Raw genomic sequence first — 17872 nt, forward strand, 5'->3', positions numbered from 1 at the left:
AAGTTATGGACCTAGATTTAGAACAATTCTTTTTTTAAAGATATGATTCAAGTTGCTCCGCTTGTAAACTCATGATCTGATGAAAACTTTCTATGAAATAAATCACGACACGTTAAAAAAAACATACTATTGTAGAAACGAATATGTTCGGAAAAATTAATTGTTTTAAAATATTTTGGACTAGTTTTTAAGATCCTTGTATTGAACGTCACTAATTAACATTTGCTTATTATTCAAAAATATTTTAGCACTTAAAAAGACTTTTTAAATACCTATCACAGTTGTATTTTAAATCATCGAGCTATGCAGTAACACATAAAATAACCAATAACAAAGTTTACCTGCCTTAATTAAGACGATTATTCGAAGTCAAATATCAGGCTGCAAAGATAAGAGAAAGTCAGACGTTGAAGAATAATCGTAACATGAATTGCAAACATTTAACGAATCATACAACAAAATGTATATGCTTATATTAAATGACTAGAGACATTACACGTGAAATGTAAAAAAGGAGTTAGATTTTTTTGAAAACAAGGTAAGAAATATGCAATATTAATTTCGTAAAAATAACATTAAATTGGGCCTAAAAATCAATGAGACTGTAACCCAATCGATACTTTTATTCAACGGCAATCGAATTTTCGACGACACTTTACAATTGTTAAACACTGGAACTGCATCAAGTTGTTTGACGCTCAAAAGATTAAAAATTGATTTTCAATACTTCTTTTATGTTTTTGTTCTATTTCTAACTATTTGATATTTAAAGCTAAAATGAATAACATTCATGTGTTATAATCTTTATCACTAAAAACAAACAAATATATCAACAAAGATAAGCAAAAAAGCATACAGCAAAAATCAAACAAACATTAATTTTGAACACAACACAACACATTGGTGGGATGTACAAGGAAAAGGATATTTAAACAAATGACTAAAAATAGAGGTTAATAATTTACAGGGTCAAATAAAATATCACTTAGATACGTAACTAAGATGATGAACAATGTCTATACTTAGCATCTATGCTTCGATACCATATATTTTTTATGTGGAATATTTGTCAACAAGGTCTTGATATCTTTCGATGAACTTTTTAAGAAACATTTATTAAAAATGTATTCAAGTTTTGAAAAGGTGTTTCAATTCTTATATATGATTATAGTTTGATGTGTGCTCTTGTCATGTACAAATCAGTGGCGTAGCTTGCATGTATGCTCAGATGCTCAAGCATCCACATCATTTTGATAAAAAAAAAGATTTAAAAAAAAATTGTGTTCGTAGGAGTTAAACTCGTATGTGTCCAAATGTAACAAGAATGGAGATATGAGGATAACGTCCAATCATTTATAAAGCAGTATACGAGGTCTTTTATGTATGATCAATTAGTTTATGTAAACAAGATGTATCAATCGCAGAAAAGTGTTTCTGACTATTTTCGTGAAAAGTCTATGTCGTCAGCTACGGCAAGCCCAGACAGAGGATGATGACAGGCAGACCCGAGGGGATGTCTCATCTGAAATTGGGCCAAGCGGAGAGATGGCTTCTACATCTGACGTAGCAACGTTACTAACAACTAAACCACCATTTATATCCTAATATCGTTTCCTCTGACATGAAAGACGACGTGATAAAAATGTGAATTTGTAATAGAGTGTGATCATTCATGGGCTTATATGTACCCGTTTCCATCTAGATACAAACAATAATTTTTCAATAAAAGAAGAGCCAATGCTCCCCATATTGCAATTTTTTTTTTATCTATCCAAGAAGCAAGGACAATAACTAAAAATAATATCTAAAGAGAAATAAAAGCTTCAGAGCAAATGCAATGGGATTTCCATTATAATTTTTATTTCAAAGGGGCATTACCGGTTAAAAATATTTTATCAGGACTTATTTTTGATAGTGTCAAAGACATTGCTGATGATTTAAGTTTCATAAAAATCTGGCAAGAATTATACACATGAGAGTGCCAACAAGACTGAACAGACGGTGGGACGGACGCCCGATATTTCCATGTCCCCTGCAACGCGTTAAGCGAAAGAACAATTACTTCGGTTCCTATATTCCGAATTTCCGGCATATACAGATGTGCCACTGTAATGGGTCCGTTTTTGAGATGTCAAATATAAGATTTGGTGGAAACTTTTACATCAAATATTTATCATGTTTATGAATTGAATGATGGTAGTTTTGAGAAAACAATAAAATTATGTTGGAAATATATGAATGGGTGGGTATTTTGAAATTACATAAAAAATCTAACACGTGTCGGATTCTGGGGGAGTACACGTGCAAATAGGAAATGTCCGAAAAAAATATATAATTTTCTGCATAAAAAGATATCCAAAATTTTTTCGCCTCGCTACGCTCGGCAACGTTTGGCATCCACATCATTTTGACCCTGGCTACGCCACTGCAAATATTGACCTTTATACACGGAAACGAGAGGTCAAAATTAAATACAGAAAGAGAGATCAACATGAATAAGATTTTTTATTAACAAAAGGCTCTTACGAGCATGTGTCTCTCACCTTATTCTATGGGCATATCAAACAGTAAGCACACTCTCCAACATTGTACACGAGAATATACTTCATGACAAATATCTCTATTTTGTTGATCTTGTAGTACTGATCTTTTAGTCTGTTTAGTTTCTTTGACTTCGTGCCTTGTTGGTCATTTCTTTAATTTTAAGAGTTTATTTTTCTGCTATAATGTTAAACATTAGAAGTATAACAGATTTGTTTTTATCTCTCTTAAGATCATATTTTCATGATGATAGGCAAACATGAAAAATATTTTGTTTTGTCATTTATGTGTCATAACTCCAATAAGAATTGGTCTAACAGTTTAGACATATAAAGACAATCGGAAGAGCTCATTAATCTGAACATATTTGTTCCTTTCAGGTTTTTTCTGTTTATAAAGATTCTACAAATGATAAAATGATAGACAAAACTTGCATTTTACCCCTATGTTCTATTTTTAGCCATGTCAGTCCTGTTGGTTGGTATTCTAGGTAATCTGACACCTTTTCTTATTCAATACCTTACTAAAGATTGTGGCCAAGTTTCGTTAAATTTGTCTCAGTAGTTTCAGAGAAGATGACTTTTGTAAAAGATTAAAAAAAAATTACCATGAGGGCAATAACTTCTAAAGGGTCGATTGACCCTTTTAGGCAAGGTGAGCTAAAAAATAAAAGGGAAAATGGCAGATATATATGATTTACCTTTACAGAGATCACCATGTACTCAATTTATCATTACCAATCTGATTTAATTTGCTTGATCGTATAAAGATTTATATTATTTTAATAAAACTTCATCAAAATGTACATTAGCTCATTTAAAGAAAGTTTGTATTGTCTAGTCCTTATGAAAATATTTTTGCAGTCATCCAATAAACACTGATAAAACGTTCTTATACTGGTATCTATAATTAGTGAATTGTGCTTTAACTCCTCCCTTTCTACGCTAATATGTGGACACAATTATCATTTTACATTATAGCCAGAATCATTCAAGGACCAACATAGAATTAAACGTAGTACGATTTTAACAGATATGATTATCAATTAAATGATTAAATAAATGAGAATGGTCTAAGTTTATTAGGATGTTACAAGTATTCAAACTTCCCTTCGTTTATATTTTGATAATATACTTTAACATTGAGAAAAAACATCTCTTTTTTTCGTTAAAGAAATACTTTCTTTTTAGAAGCAATAAAAGCATAAAGTACATTATTTATCACATTGCAGTACATTCGTATATATGAACATCCATAGATATGAAATAATATCAAGTTCCTGTTGTACGATTACAACTATTATAAAAAAAAAAAGCGAAGCATGCTATAAACATTTAGGAATGAATAAAATTTTCAGATAGAAAACATTGATTTTCTTAATTTTCTACTGATATTAACTTTTTGAGTATAAATTTGTTCACGCATCGATGTCAATATTATGGAATTTGATGCGACTGTCGTACAAGTGAGAGGTTTAGCGCTATAAAACCAAGTTCAATCCACCATTTTCTACATTTGCACATGCCTGTACCCAGTCAGGAATATGATAGTTGTTGTCCATTGGTTTGCTGTATTTTATCATTTGATTTTGCCATTTGATTAGGGACTTTCTATTTTGAATTTTCCTTGGAGTTCAGTATTTTTGTGATTTAACTTTTTTCATATTTCAGTATTGTTGGTTTACATTATTGAAACAACCTTTTTCAATTTGAAATAATATGCATCGATTCTATATATACAAATCAATGCCTGAAATACATTAGCGATGACAATTCTAAACAAAACTTTTAACCGTGTAGGTCGTGTCGTTTAAAATATATTTTGATGATTTCTGAAAAAAATTTTGATGACTCTTTGAAAAAACATATTGTGCATTTTACAAAATTAATTTTAAATCGTGGTTTAAAGTCACAGTGATACCAATCTATAGTCTACGAGCCTTGAAAATCAAATTATTTAAAAACAAGAAAAACCTAATAGCAAATCTCGTATTTCATAATGTGAGTCTATTATGTGGCTTTTAACGAATAGGTAATAACATTATTTCGAAGCACATATTTTGAATATAATTTTATCTGTAGTTAATATCTTTAACAATTTTCCAATATATTGCAAAACACGAAAACAATATTCCAATTTAAAAGTATCCTACATATTTACCTGTAGACTCTGTTACTTTCAAGGTTTTTTTCTAAAGTTTTCAAATGAAAATTTTCTTCAATATCTTCTCCTTTATTTATTTCAAACACTTCACAATCAATCATTAAAAACACGGTAGTATCAAGGAACAAATAAATGTTTTCATAAATTAATGATAATTTTTAAATTAACCCCCCCCCCCCCCCCAAAAAAAAAATAAACATTGCAGTTGGGCTTTCATTTGACAACATCTTCTGAGATTGCCAAAAAAAAATCCTCTTTTAGCAATAGCATTCTACATGTAAATTTTAAAAAACGATGTCTAATGTCATTCCGTTTGTCATTCAAGCGTCGGGTTAAATGCCATTTCAATTTCTAAAATCTTCATTTGTTCTGCAAAGTATAGAGTCTATAACTTTTTATACATCTTGTAATGTTTTGTAAAATATTACAGTATCTTTAGCATACATTAATTAGTAAAACATTAAGATCTATTGAAATAAACAATAAATATATTATATGATCGCCAATTACACAACCATACACTAGAGACCAAAGACGTAAATGTAGGCAAATACAGTTCAGCATATTGCCTTTCAAAATTATCATCACCTATACAGTTAAGCCAGTTCAACGATGGAATGAATTCTAGAAGGTGCATGCAAAGCTGAAATATAAAACCAGACGAGGAAATTGTGTCTGGTTTTCAAATGTCTTAAAAAGACAAAAAAGGATTGAATAATAAAGATTTTGCAGTTTTAAATATAATTATCGAATTCTAAATTATAGTGAAATAAAGAAAACAATTAGAAAAAGGAGATGGAAGAAATCGAAATTTGTGAAGATGGTTTGATTAACGGCCAGCTAACAGATAAACACAAGAAAAAGAAATCAAAGAAAAAAGTTCACAAGTCACGTCAGTATTTAACTTTACTGTTTTCCGATATATTTATTATACTATCATTACTACATTTTTCATCGGCTTTCGATAACAATAATTTTACGCTCACTCAATCTGTTAGAGGAGGATTTAAACGATCAATTGTTACACATTTCTATACAAAAAAATAAAACTTTTTTTTCAAAACTTTAAAGGAATTCTTTGGATTATTCTATATATCATCACACACAACAGGTTCATTTTGGAGAAAACTTAGTCCGAGATTACTCTGACGTCCAACGGCTGTTTTGCCAGACAAGCTGGGGCCGTGGGACGTCAGAGTTCGTCCCATATCAAAAAGTGGATATTTGCCCATCCAAAATAGATGCGCTGCTTCGTCGCTTCTGGTGCCGACTGACGGCCTTGGAATTATATAAATCGGGCATCAATCTGTTCATTTTTCATTTATCTTTTCATTTATGCAAGTTTCACCTACCTGCCAACTTTTATTTTTCCATATTTTAACAGTTTTCACAGAGACCCATCGATTTCTGCATTTCAAATGGACGTCAAGTTACGAGAGAGTTCGTGGTCTCGAGACTCAAATATGCAAATTTTGTAGGAGATCGATGTTTAACATTTAGTAGCCAACCACGATTTTTCACCTCCTTTACAGGAGATCGGTATTAAGCATTTAGTTCCGACCACGAGAACAATCGGAAGCTCTCGGACATTTAGATAACTTGCATCGTGAATGAACGAGGTGTTACATTATGGTCATTTGCATAAATCATCACTGTTTTCTCGTGGTCACGTGATAATCTTTGAAAATGAAAGGCAAAATGCAGAAATCGATGGGTCTCTGTGAAAACTGTTAAAATATGGAAAAATAAAGGTTGGCAGGTAGGTGAAACTTACATAAATGAAAAGATAAATGAAAAATGAACAGTTTAATGCCCGATTTATATAATTCCAAGGCCGTCAGTTTGCACCAGAAGCGACGAAGCAGCGCATCTTTTTTGGGTGGGCAAATATCCACTTTTTGATATGGGACGAGCTCTGACGTCCCACGGCCCCAGCTTGTCTGGCAAAACAGCCGTTGGACGTCAGAGTAATCTCGGACTAGAGAAAACTGTAGATGCATCATTATTCGTTAGATATCAATCTTCGTGAACAACCACGAAAGAATATGTACAACAAATTGCACATTTTCTTTAGGCTTCGTATGCAGAGATTGGCAGAAACACAAAATTAAAAATATCTCATTGACATACCTCCGGATCCCCTTTTCTTTATATTTTAAAGAACTTTAAAAATAGAAAATAAATAATTTTTTTGAAAAACTGAACGTTTATATTGGAAAAAGTTACGTTGTGTAAATTATAACAGTTATTTAAATTTCAATCCATATTAAGCTTTTGTTTTTTCCTCCTCGAGCAAATCATTACCACATTTTAAAGAATAATTTTCTTCATGATACATGTTTTATTATATGCACAGTTTGGTTGCGATCTAACAAAGAAAGTAGATATATGAACTGCAGCGATTGTGTAAGTTGGCCCGTTTCAAAAACATAATTGATTCTATAAAAAAAGAGATTAAAAACGTAATGTGTATGTATGTGCATGAGAACCCTCTCCTTTTTCCTCAAACAAAAATCAATACACAGATATATTCACTCAAACCCCTCGGAAGAATAAGCGGTACACAATCATTTTCCTTCCGAGGGGTTTAAACAAGTATTATATAATAATACTTAGCAAAAAAGGTCCAGTTTCAAAAATACACCAAAATTCACATTTTACCTACTAGTATTTCGTGAAGGAAATGCAAATTTCGTATGGCTTAGTCCAAATAGCTTTTTACTGTCCAATATCTTGCAAGGACGTAAAAGACCCTACGAAAGTTTATTTGTCTATGTTTTGTAATCATTGCACAACTATTGAAACTTGGCCATGCATTTGTTTTAAAATAAGATATAACATCTAGAAAATAAATTTTAAAAGACACATTAGACAACCGCAACGGAATAATCGCTTTGACGTCCGAAAGTTATTAGCCAAGACATACATTGTAATATATAAAGCTAGTTAAATATATTTTTAATGTTTAAAGAAGGTGCGAGCGATATTATAAAAATTGTTTTTCAAAACCTAACAAAAACGTAAGTAAAGAACTATTAACATGTTTAAGTAGTAAATATTTATCAAAAAACAAAGGTTTTTCGTACACTAGCTTTTCGAATTATCATATCAAGGAGTTGAGAACCCTTGGTGATCCCAAAGTGTAAATTTCTAAAATAACACTACGTGAAATGTGCGCGTTACATACCAATGTCCATCTAATTTGACAAAGTCAATAGGAAACTTGAGTTGCCAAAGCTAATACTCTCGTCCACCCTGTTATAAAAACCATTCTATGCACTATAATATTTTGCCATTTTATATCAATGCAAATGTTAAACGACATTGAAAATGTATGAATGAGATAACTAAGATCTCTCCCCTAGCAAAATGGTTTTTATACAAGATAATTTATCAAAAATATTCTTCGGTTACTCTGCTCTAATTTGTTCTAACATATGCGTGTTCTTATTTGGAACATAATACCATGAAAGAAATCGAGCTTTTAGATTCACGTTCATCAGAAAGCCCAAAACCAAATAGTGAAAGCCAAAGATGTCTTAATACACAATTCGCGAAAATCTACAATGTTTATGACAAAAAGCAACATCGTAAAATAGCTAATATATATAACGGTCATTCCAGTCTGAAGGGGTTATAGCCATATTACCTGAATAGTTTCTAAATTTATCAACGAAGAATTAGGAACAATACATTTTATTTCTTTAGCAAGAAGTGTACATATATCATGTCCATATAGAAACACTGATTATGGAGCTAATGAAACTAAAACTGACTAATATAGTAAACTAGCAGCGGTATCGACCTAGTGGTAGAAAATTTAGATAACGCTTTGATGATTTGATGGTCCGAAGCATTTATCCCTATTAACATTCATTAAGAAAGCTCAAAATCCAATAAAAAGTCACCCGTATACGTAAGAAGCAATATTATCAGAAAGAGACGAAAAATGCAAAATTTCCGTGAAAAATAATTAAACTTTACTTCCTTTAAATTACTTAATTCATAAACAGAAAATAACCGAACAAATGAGTATTAGATGACATCTGACACCAACATAAGTGGCATGGATGAAAATCCAACAAAGATCCATAAAAGTTGAGCATAAATATTAGTATGGCATTTGTACTACGTATTTAAACATAAAGCTATAATAATAAAAAAAAAAGGCCTATTAAGGTATCAAGAGAACTATAGATGATTTAAACAATTATTTTTGTTTCTGCTTAGGTAAGAATACAGAGATTGAGGAGGAGCCGGAATTACGATCTAGAGAAATAGAGGAGGAAGCGGAATCACGATCTAGAGAAATAGATGAGGAAGCGGAATTACGATCTAGAGAAATAGAGGAGGCTGCTCAATACTGGAACAAATGTTCTGAAAATGGAAAAACAAAACCCTGGTTTGTGATATCTGTTGTTGGAGATTCCTGCAGTATGGTGCCAATGACATGGGAGAAATCTCTATTTCAAGCCAGTCTTATTGACATGGCTAAAGGTGCAAAAGGTAACATAATAAATCAGTAGGCTTTGAATAATTGATAAGAAAAGTATACGGTAGTATCTGTATGTACATATTGTTACGGAACGGGTGGGTGTGTAAAACATATTTATTCAGGTTATCACAATGATATATATACTTTAAAATTCCACTATCTGTCAACCCTGGTGTCGAGTCACAAATTATGTTAAACTTGTAGTGTAGCAGGCAAACGACTAAGGCAATGGTTTAAATATGGAAGCACAGAATCTCACTCAGATCATTAGGTCATTGACGTCAATAAACAAAGTGATGCAAATGGCGGCGATTGTTGATATTCTGTCGAATCGAAAAATTGACAAATTGGACTTATCTCAGCTTATTTTTAGCATGTATGGGCCCCAGTTACAATATTCAGACATTACGAAAAGAAAATAGCAAGGTAATAAAGAAGGGACGTGTAAAATAATGTTAAACATAATTTGGGAACAGTTGTTCAGCCAGGGGAACCCCTGGCCAAACGGTGAAGACAAACCCTACAAGTGAGAGATTTAGCTACAAATGTAGCTATAAAACCAGGTTCAATCCACCAGTTTCAAAATACGGTCTTCAACACAGAGCTTTGGTTCACACTGAACACCAAGCTGTAAAGCGTCCCAAAATGTACTTGTGTAAAACCATTCAAACAGGAAACCAACGGTCTAATCTATATAAAACACGAGAAACAAGAAACACTTTTGATCCACATCAACAAGCGACAACTGCTGACCGTAAGGATTCTGACTCTTGACAGGTGCAAATAAATGCAACGGGTTAAAAAGTTTTAATATGCGCTAACCTTACCAAACCGAAATCAATAGTGTAACCTAACAATATAGAAGCACACACTATACAATATCAATTGAAATGGCTTAATCGAATCAATGGACTCATCACCAAAAACAAGTTTAAACACACTGAACGAATAAATTTTATCTATATCACAATCTGAACACAAAATTATTAAAAAATGAGGTTTAGACGTAAAATAATATCAGAAACACAAACATAATCTTTAAAACATGCCGCAAAAGAAAACAACGAACACAAAAGACATGTAAAAAACACAATAATGTTGTAGTTCGGTTTACAAGGGTTTAGGACAATTCATATTACAAAATAAATATTTTTTTTGTTCATCGTACAAGAATAGAAGTGAAAATTTATCGTTATATCAAACACTTATCAAACGTGCAAAATATCAAAAATAGTGAGACCTCATATAGATTAAAGTAAACAGTAATTGACCAAAATACATTACAAATTAACACGAAACTACGATTTGAGAGTACTCGCAGTTACTGAGAGATAGTTGAAAGCCAAAAACAAAGAATACAAAATCATGCATCAGAGTATATCATTACCTAATCAAGAGTACCTTACTGTTTTATTAATATTTCTATATTATTTGATATTTTTCTACCATTTTTGCTCCATTGTCTATTGCACGGGAAATTATCGTTCTATTGCACTGACCTCTTATTCTGAAATATGATTAGTTAAAAGGTATGCATGTTGTCCAATTAAATTGGATTTAAACGTTCTTGGATTTTTTTGGTTTGATTGTCTGCAAATAACTCCCGCGATGGAGCGGTTTGCAAATATTGATGATGGAGACTTAATGATTTCTTGTCATTTAAGTTACTTTGATTTCATGTCCGTTGAATTTCTAAAATAATGGTTGTAAATGCTCCTTACAAATTATAATTAATACAGTTGCTACTTTCATGTGTTTTATTTCTAAAAATTTGTTAGAACTGACTCAGTATGTATTAGGTAATAAACAGTTATTGAATCTGTAACAGTGCAATATATCAAAATATATTTCCCTCTGTATGAAGATCAGCTCATTGTTCTATTGCCCTCAGCCGTTGGCTTCTGGCAATAGAACAATGAGCTGATCTTCATACCTCGAGAAATGTATTTTAATCTATTGTATAGTTACATATTAAATAACTGATAACGTACATCAAAATCTATGACATCACTACACACATGGGCATAATGAATAAGTTGAGATACACAAATACCGTATGATGTAGCCAGAGGAACATCGCCGTTAAAAAGGACAATTAACAATAGGGGCGAATGAATAATCATCTAAAGAGTTTAAGTTATGGTTGAATGTTTAACAATATGATGTACGATACATTATATGAAGATTTTTTTGTTCACAGAATGTTGGATAATACACGAAGGAGGACATGGCAAACTGAGTCAGTCAGTAATAAAAGCAGTGGAAACCCATAGAATAATAACAGATAACACGTCCACTAAAGAAGGCAGACAACCAAGAGTCGTTAAACTCGTCACTATATCAAGGACTGATATATTAGAAGAGGTTAATACCATATTATGGAATATTAAACTACGTTGTAAGGAAAACCTGCACAATATTTGCTCATTACTGAATATGTACAATTTATGCAAATTATCACACCATAAACAATATTTATACATTCATAAGTTGCTTAAAAAATCCTTTACTGTTTTCACAGATAAATGTGATTGAACTATTTTTCGAGCTCTCTATACTATATCCATCTTTTGATTCACTTTTATGTTTTTTTAGAATAAAAGTAAAGATCAAAGAGATGAAGAACATGTTGTGTCTGGTGTATATCATAATGTACATACAGAATTTCTGAAAAATATATATCAGTCAAAAGTTACAATAATGAAGCTTGATAAACAAGAACTGGGTATGTACATATATAAATCTATTAAGTAAAAGATAAAATTCTAGATAGGAATAGCTAAGAATAATTTCATGGAAACAGGTTATTCTAAGAGTATAAATAATATACCATAATAGTTATCAAAGGTACCAGGATTATAATTTGATACGCCAGACGCGCGTTTCGTCTACATATGACTCAACAGTGACGCTCAGATCAAAATAGTTTTAAAGCGAAAAAAGTACAAAGTTGAAGAGCATTGAGGATCCAAAATTCCAAAAGGTTGTGCAAAATACGGTTTAGGTAATCTATTCCTGAGATTAAAAAAATCCTTAGTTTTTCGAAAAGTTCAAAGTTTTGTAACAGGAAATTTAAAAAAAATGATCATATAATTGATTTTCATTTCAACACCGAAGTTCTGACTACTGGGCTGATGATACCCTCGGGAACGAAACGTTCACCAGCGAGGCATCGACCCAGTGGTGTAAATAGTTATCAAAGATACCAGGATTATGATTTAATACGCCAGACTCGCGTTTCGTCTACATAAGACCATAATCCAGGAAATTTCTTTAACCTGAGCATTCACTCTGAATGTAAAGGTAAAAACATATCTCTCGTAGCAGAACAAATAAAATGTAAAATGTAATTGTTCAACGACTGATATGTAAGGAGAGTTTTTCATCTTTAACAACTGACCTTGGAGTAGGGGCTTTAAGGGTCAAAATCGGCCCCACTTCAAAAGTAGACAATTTTTTTCTCAAAATATCCTATAGGTGTCAGCTTTCCAAAAATATATATATTTTGTATATATTACTTGAAATCACTGTGTATGACGTCATCAAAGTGAACCCCTTTATTAATACCAAAAACGAATTTTTAATCAATTTTGAAACTAATGTTGTTATTATTGCACGTATTTGAGTTAAAAAATCAAAACAAAGATACCTTATTATATACAAAACACACAAAAAGACGTTATAAGAATAAATAGTTAGATACTTTCTCTTTTGTGGTCTCGATTATTTGTATTTACCATAGCATATGTTACCATGGTTTCAAAAATATGACGATACAAAATCTTACCCTTTTTTTACCGTGTGTGGAAATTTTGTTTCATCTTAAAAAATCAAAAGTCTTTTTTTAATTGTTGTTTCTGAAATAGCAGACAGTTTGGTCGATGCGTTTTGAAAATGACATTAGTTCATGTATATTTAACCACAAATTAACCAATAGTCTTGAAACGTAAAGAATTTGTAGAATATGTTTATATTATTTCATCTAGTATATCTGTAATTTTTTCTGTGTGTCCGGCTGTGAATATGCATATGTCATTTTGAACAAGAACAACTGCAAATAGTTTAATTAGAAACTGTTCAACAGAGTTAAAACACATAGCATTTTGTATTTCCACAGTAACCGCTACCTATCAACAACATCAATATGTTAAAATTGTAATTTGAAGGAGCGAAAATGCCTCAAATGCCCACCACAATTACTGATGGCTGCTGTAACTTATGTTTGTTGTGGTGAAAAGAATGTCTGTGTAAACCACTATTTAACAAGTACTATTTATTTATTCAATAGAACTTTTTATGGAATGAAACCCTTTAAAAGTGATTAAATTCTAAGTTAAGTAAATGAACAGATGGTTTTCAGTAATACAGACATACTACATATATATACATTAATATTTTAAATATGACTATAACATTAAAAACTTTAATTACAATATCAAGATGTTAAAAAAAGCGGGACAATAGATACCAAATGAACAGTCAAACTCAAAGACGAATAAAATGCACTAGTATAAGGCCCAATTCAACATATTTATCGAAGATTTCTTCTATGTAAGATATCATACTCTTGAAATCGTGAAAGGGGTTGAACATGTGTAACCTTTTTGTTGTCATAACTCTCAACAAAGAAAGATTTAATATGATAGATTGCTAACATCATGATATAAAATTATTTTAGCACATAACATAAAAGTTGACATGAGCTACACAATCATTCTTCAACGCAGTCACTTTCATCACTTTCATCAATAATTTCGGGTTCTGGCATATTACGTGCATCTATGAGATATTTTGTCCAATCGTCACCAGAACAATAGGGTATGTCCAAACAGCGAGCATACCCTAAATACCAGATAACTGCCGAAACGTGTGCACACATACCAACTACTCTTGCTCCAGCACGACATTTGCAGAACCAGCCAAGAACAGTCACTTCATCGTATTGAATCCATAACAAATGAGCTTTAGATGAAACATGTCTACTTTGGATTTTTGCACATATCAAATTGTTTTCCTGTTTATGTACTAGTACCTCAAAGTCACTGTTTTCAGTAACATGTTCAGCTACGTATGATTTAGCCAATTTTATCTGGTAAACGCCTAAGGTAAGGTTTCTGAGATCTTCTTCAGTAATAGAAGGAAATTCAATAGACGCAGCATCAATCTTACACCAAGTAGTAGAATTAGATCTAATGCGGTCAAGATTTTCCGACTCAATTTTTTCTTTAAGGAGATTATTTTGCTTAGAAAGATAAATCATTTTACATCCAAGTAATTGGTCTTCCTCTGGATCACCAGAACTAAGTGGTTTGAAATACTTGTTGCATATTGAGCATACAATGCGTAGGTAATCTCCAATATACGGTATTTGTGAGTTAGGCATCACATGGTTAAAGAACACCCATGTCTTAATTCTGCCATTTGCGGATTCAACTACCCAGCGAATCTTTGTTATTAATCTTGAAGTATTGCTTTCTTCTGTAGTAAACTGTGCCTGGCCTTTCTTTAAGAACGAAGGCATTTCTGTTTGTATTCCTAATTCCTCAAGCAGATCAATTGAGTCCCGAAATCCATGGTCAACAATGAAAACATCATCTTTCTGCAACCAACTTTTAATCTGCTCATTGTCTGAGGCAATTATATGCTTAAGTATATTGGCGTCATTATTTTTACTATCTGCCAGGTATGGACCCATAACGCTGACAAAATAACCTGTAGTGGTTACGAAAACCATGGGTTTGACAAGAGGCCGATGCTTATGCATGCTGAATGTACGGCGTTGAAACTGAAATTGACCCCTTTTCTGGATATATATGTATGTTCCGTCAATTACAAGAATTGCAGGATTGAATTCATTGCCAAATAATGTCTGGGCAAGAGGTCTAGTATGGTTTTCAATTAAGTTCTCTCTAGAAATATGGTTGAATCCTAAGTGCTTTGGTACGAATGTCTGCATAATATTTTTTCTGACTGTTGTAACTGCTCGGCGGATCGAATCTTTTCCTACGTTAAAAATAGTTGCCATAAGTTTGTTGGACATACCTGACCGCATTTTTGTCAAAAAAATGCCTAAGCATGTTCTTGAACTACGCACCTTCGTATCTCTAATTGAAACGAGATGTGATGCTAAATCACTGAATGATGTTTTATCAATGCCTGTTAAACTGATGTACTCTGCATCACTTAATGTGGAGTCTTTATCAAAATTCAATCTTTTGTCTTCATTTTTTAGGAGTAGCATTCTTATTTTTTGAAGAAGGTCCAAAATATCACTTCGGTTAAAATCTGTTGTTTTTCTTAAGTCAGATAAACATTCAATGGCTTGTTCACTGAAATTCTCATCAGAAATATGACCAGGGCAACATCTCGCTCCTGCAGGTATTATAATATTATTTTGTACAAATGTAGTTAGCCTTGTTGAGGAAGAAACAACAATTAGTTTAGGACCTCGTTTCCTGCAAACGAAGCAGGTTGAGTGGCTTCCACCTATTGAAGACAGCGACAACGTTATAGTTTTAGGCGAAACAAGTGTCTGTTGTGATGTGCTTGCTGCTGGTAGTACCTGTTTGTCTGGTTTAGCATTGGTAATTGACTTGTCATCATATTGTCTGTAATATTTACGTCTACATGCTCCACATATAACATCACAACTATCAACATTAAGGAAAAAATATTTGTACAAGTATTTGCGTAGTCCTTTATTACCTTCTCCACCAAGAAACCGTCTATCATGATTTTTTGTCCTCTTAGTACAGAGAACACACGTAAATCGTGCTACTTTAGACATATCCTGAAAGATGAAATAGAATATTATTGGAATTAACAAAGAAATTTAATTTCAATTACAAGTAAATCATTAATATTTTTTTCTATTTTGAAACTGTGCGTGTACTGTTTTAAATTCAGCTTAAAATTAAACCCGTTCAAATATGAAGAAATCATGGAGTAGACGGCAAACTAACAACACACTACAACTAAACGAGACAATGAATTACGAATTGTTACATTTAAATAATAAAAGAAAACGTGAATGTTAGTATTCGTATTTAATCATATCTATTCTATTTTATTTTATATTTTATTCTGTGATTTATCTGCTTCAACTACTCGTAGAGCTCAAATCTGTTATACTATTTTTAATAGAGAATGCGATTTGAAAAAAAAATAAAACGAAAAGAGAACCATAAACAGTTATTATTATTTATATATTAGTAGACGTATGCGAATCGCTGTAAATTGTCCTATCCTTTGAGATGCACCATTGACATTGTATGTGCAACTAGTATGCTCTGATGTACACTGTTTAAAGCATGCACAAAGAATAGATGTGGTATAATGAATCTTCGTATTGCAGTATAATGATTACTTTAGATTTAGGCGTATTATCACACATACCTTGTCTATTAATATTGGTAGATTAATATGTTTCTTCTATCTTCTTCATAAAAAAAAGAGTCTGAAACAAAATATAGTTTTTTTTAGTGTAGTATAAAAACAATCTCATTTAAAGAAGCTGTTAATTTTCGCTCTGATACCAGAGTATGACAACATCGGATTTTATTACAGATAGTCTATAAAGAGTTCAATCAACAAAGTGAAAATAATTGAGTTCGTTAAAAAACATTATTTAATGTTGTCATGTAACATAAATTATACAACTCCGTTTCTTTTGAAAGAAAAAAACAAAAAAGAAAAAAATTCGGTATGTGTGAGATACGAACTCAGACAGCAATCTCCAAACGCCACGACCTAACGATCGCAGCTATGAAAACTGACACAATATATTACAGTAAATATTACTATTTAAAACTGGTGGAAATCTATCGCGTTATAAGCTTGACGTCTGCAAGCGTAAACTTGTTTTTATTAATACTGTGTAAACTACATGTCTGATTTCTTTTATACACTTCTTTAGAATTATATTTGCTCAAAAATTATATGATTTAACATTTATTGCAAAAACCTTGGTCTGTTACTACAAACACACAGAGACCGACGAGTTTTCTTTTTTTTCCCCCCAGTTTTTCTCCCAGTTTTTCTTAGTTTTTTTATTTGCCGGTTTCTTTCGCTTTGATTTTGTAAAGATCGAGATAAATACTTTTGAATGAAGTTTCTCACTGGAATGTAAAAAAAAATATAGCGTTGTGTTCATTTTGTTTTAAATTCATGTTCGCTTCATTGATCGATTCTGACTTCAATTCCTGAACTATTTCTAACATTTTTTTTTTTTTATATTTCTCATATTTACCTCCAATTAAGTCAAACAGCACCATATTCTTCACCTTTCTGCTTACAATAAACGTAATCATACCGATATTTCAGATTTGTTGTTACAGTATTTATGTCACCATTTTGCAGATCCGCATAATCATGATAATCATGATCGAACCACAAGTGCGGAAAGTTTAAAACGGAGTTCCGAAACCTCTAGACTTGAATGACTGTATTTTGTATCATTATAGATCTTAGTACAACGATCTACTACAAATTATTATCAAGATTGAGGCACTATAACCCAATAACATAAGCAAAGTTATTGTTGGCAAAATTGGCTTTTTTTTTAATCCGGGCTTATCCGTTATCGCAGTCTATAATCTAGAAGTCACCGTACAAATTCGTTGTTTTTCAGTAAGATTTTTTTTACGTACTAAGTCTCAATAAATAATTTGAATA

The 17872-nt window shown here is 31.9% G+C and overlaps 2 protein-coding genes across 2 annotated transcripts in view; one reads left to right on the forward strand and one right to left on the reverse strand.

The window, feature by feature from the left end:
• The first annotated feature begins 260 nt into the window (after positions 1-260).
• The window catches only part of LOC139519461 (transient receptor potential cation channel subfamily M member-like 2), a 71893-nt gene continuing 54281 nt past the window's right edge, over positions 261-17872 (forward strand). Inside the window, exons 1-5 of the mRNA XM_071311565.1 lie at positions 261-538; positions 5470-5596; positions 8935-9210; positions 11400-11563; positions 11795-11924. Coding sequence (XP_071167666.1) covers positions 5500-5596; positions 8935-9210; positions 11400-11563; positions 11795-11924 — 667 coding nt within the window. The 5' untranslated portion in view covers positions 261-538; positions 5470-5499. The remainder of the gene's footprint in view (positions 539-5469; positions 5597-8934; positions 9211-11399; positions 11564-11794; positions 11925-17872) is intronic.
• Positions 12931-16978, reverse strand: LOC139519460 (uncharacterized). The gene is made up of 2 exons (XM_071311564.1): positions 16595-16978; positions 12931-15989 (listed from the first exon to the last, which is right to left on the reverse strand). Exon 2 carries the CDS (start codon positions 15984-15986, stop codon positions 13911-13913), a length of 2076 nt encoding a protein of 691 aa, XP_071167665.1. The 5' UTR covers positions 15987-15989; positions 16595-16978; the 3' UTR covers positions 12931-13910.

The sequence above is a fragment of the Mytilus edulis genome, chromosome 4 (assembly GCF_963676685.1).
Source record: "Mytilus edulis chromosome 4, xbMytEdul2.2, whole genome shotgun sequence".
NCBI classification, from domain to species: domain Eukaryota; kingdom Metazoa; phylum Mollusca; class Bivalvia; order Mytilida; family Mytilidae; genus Mytilus; species Mytilus edulis.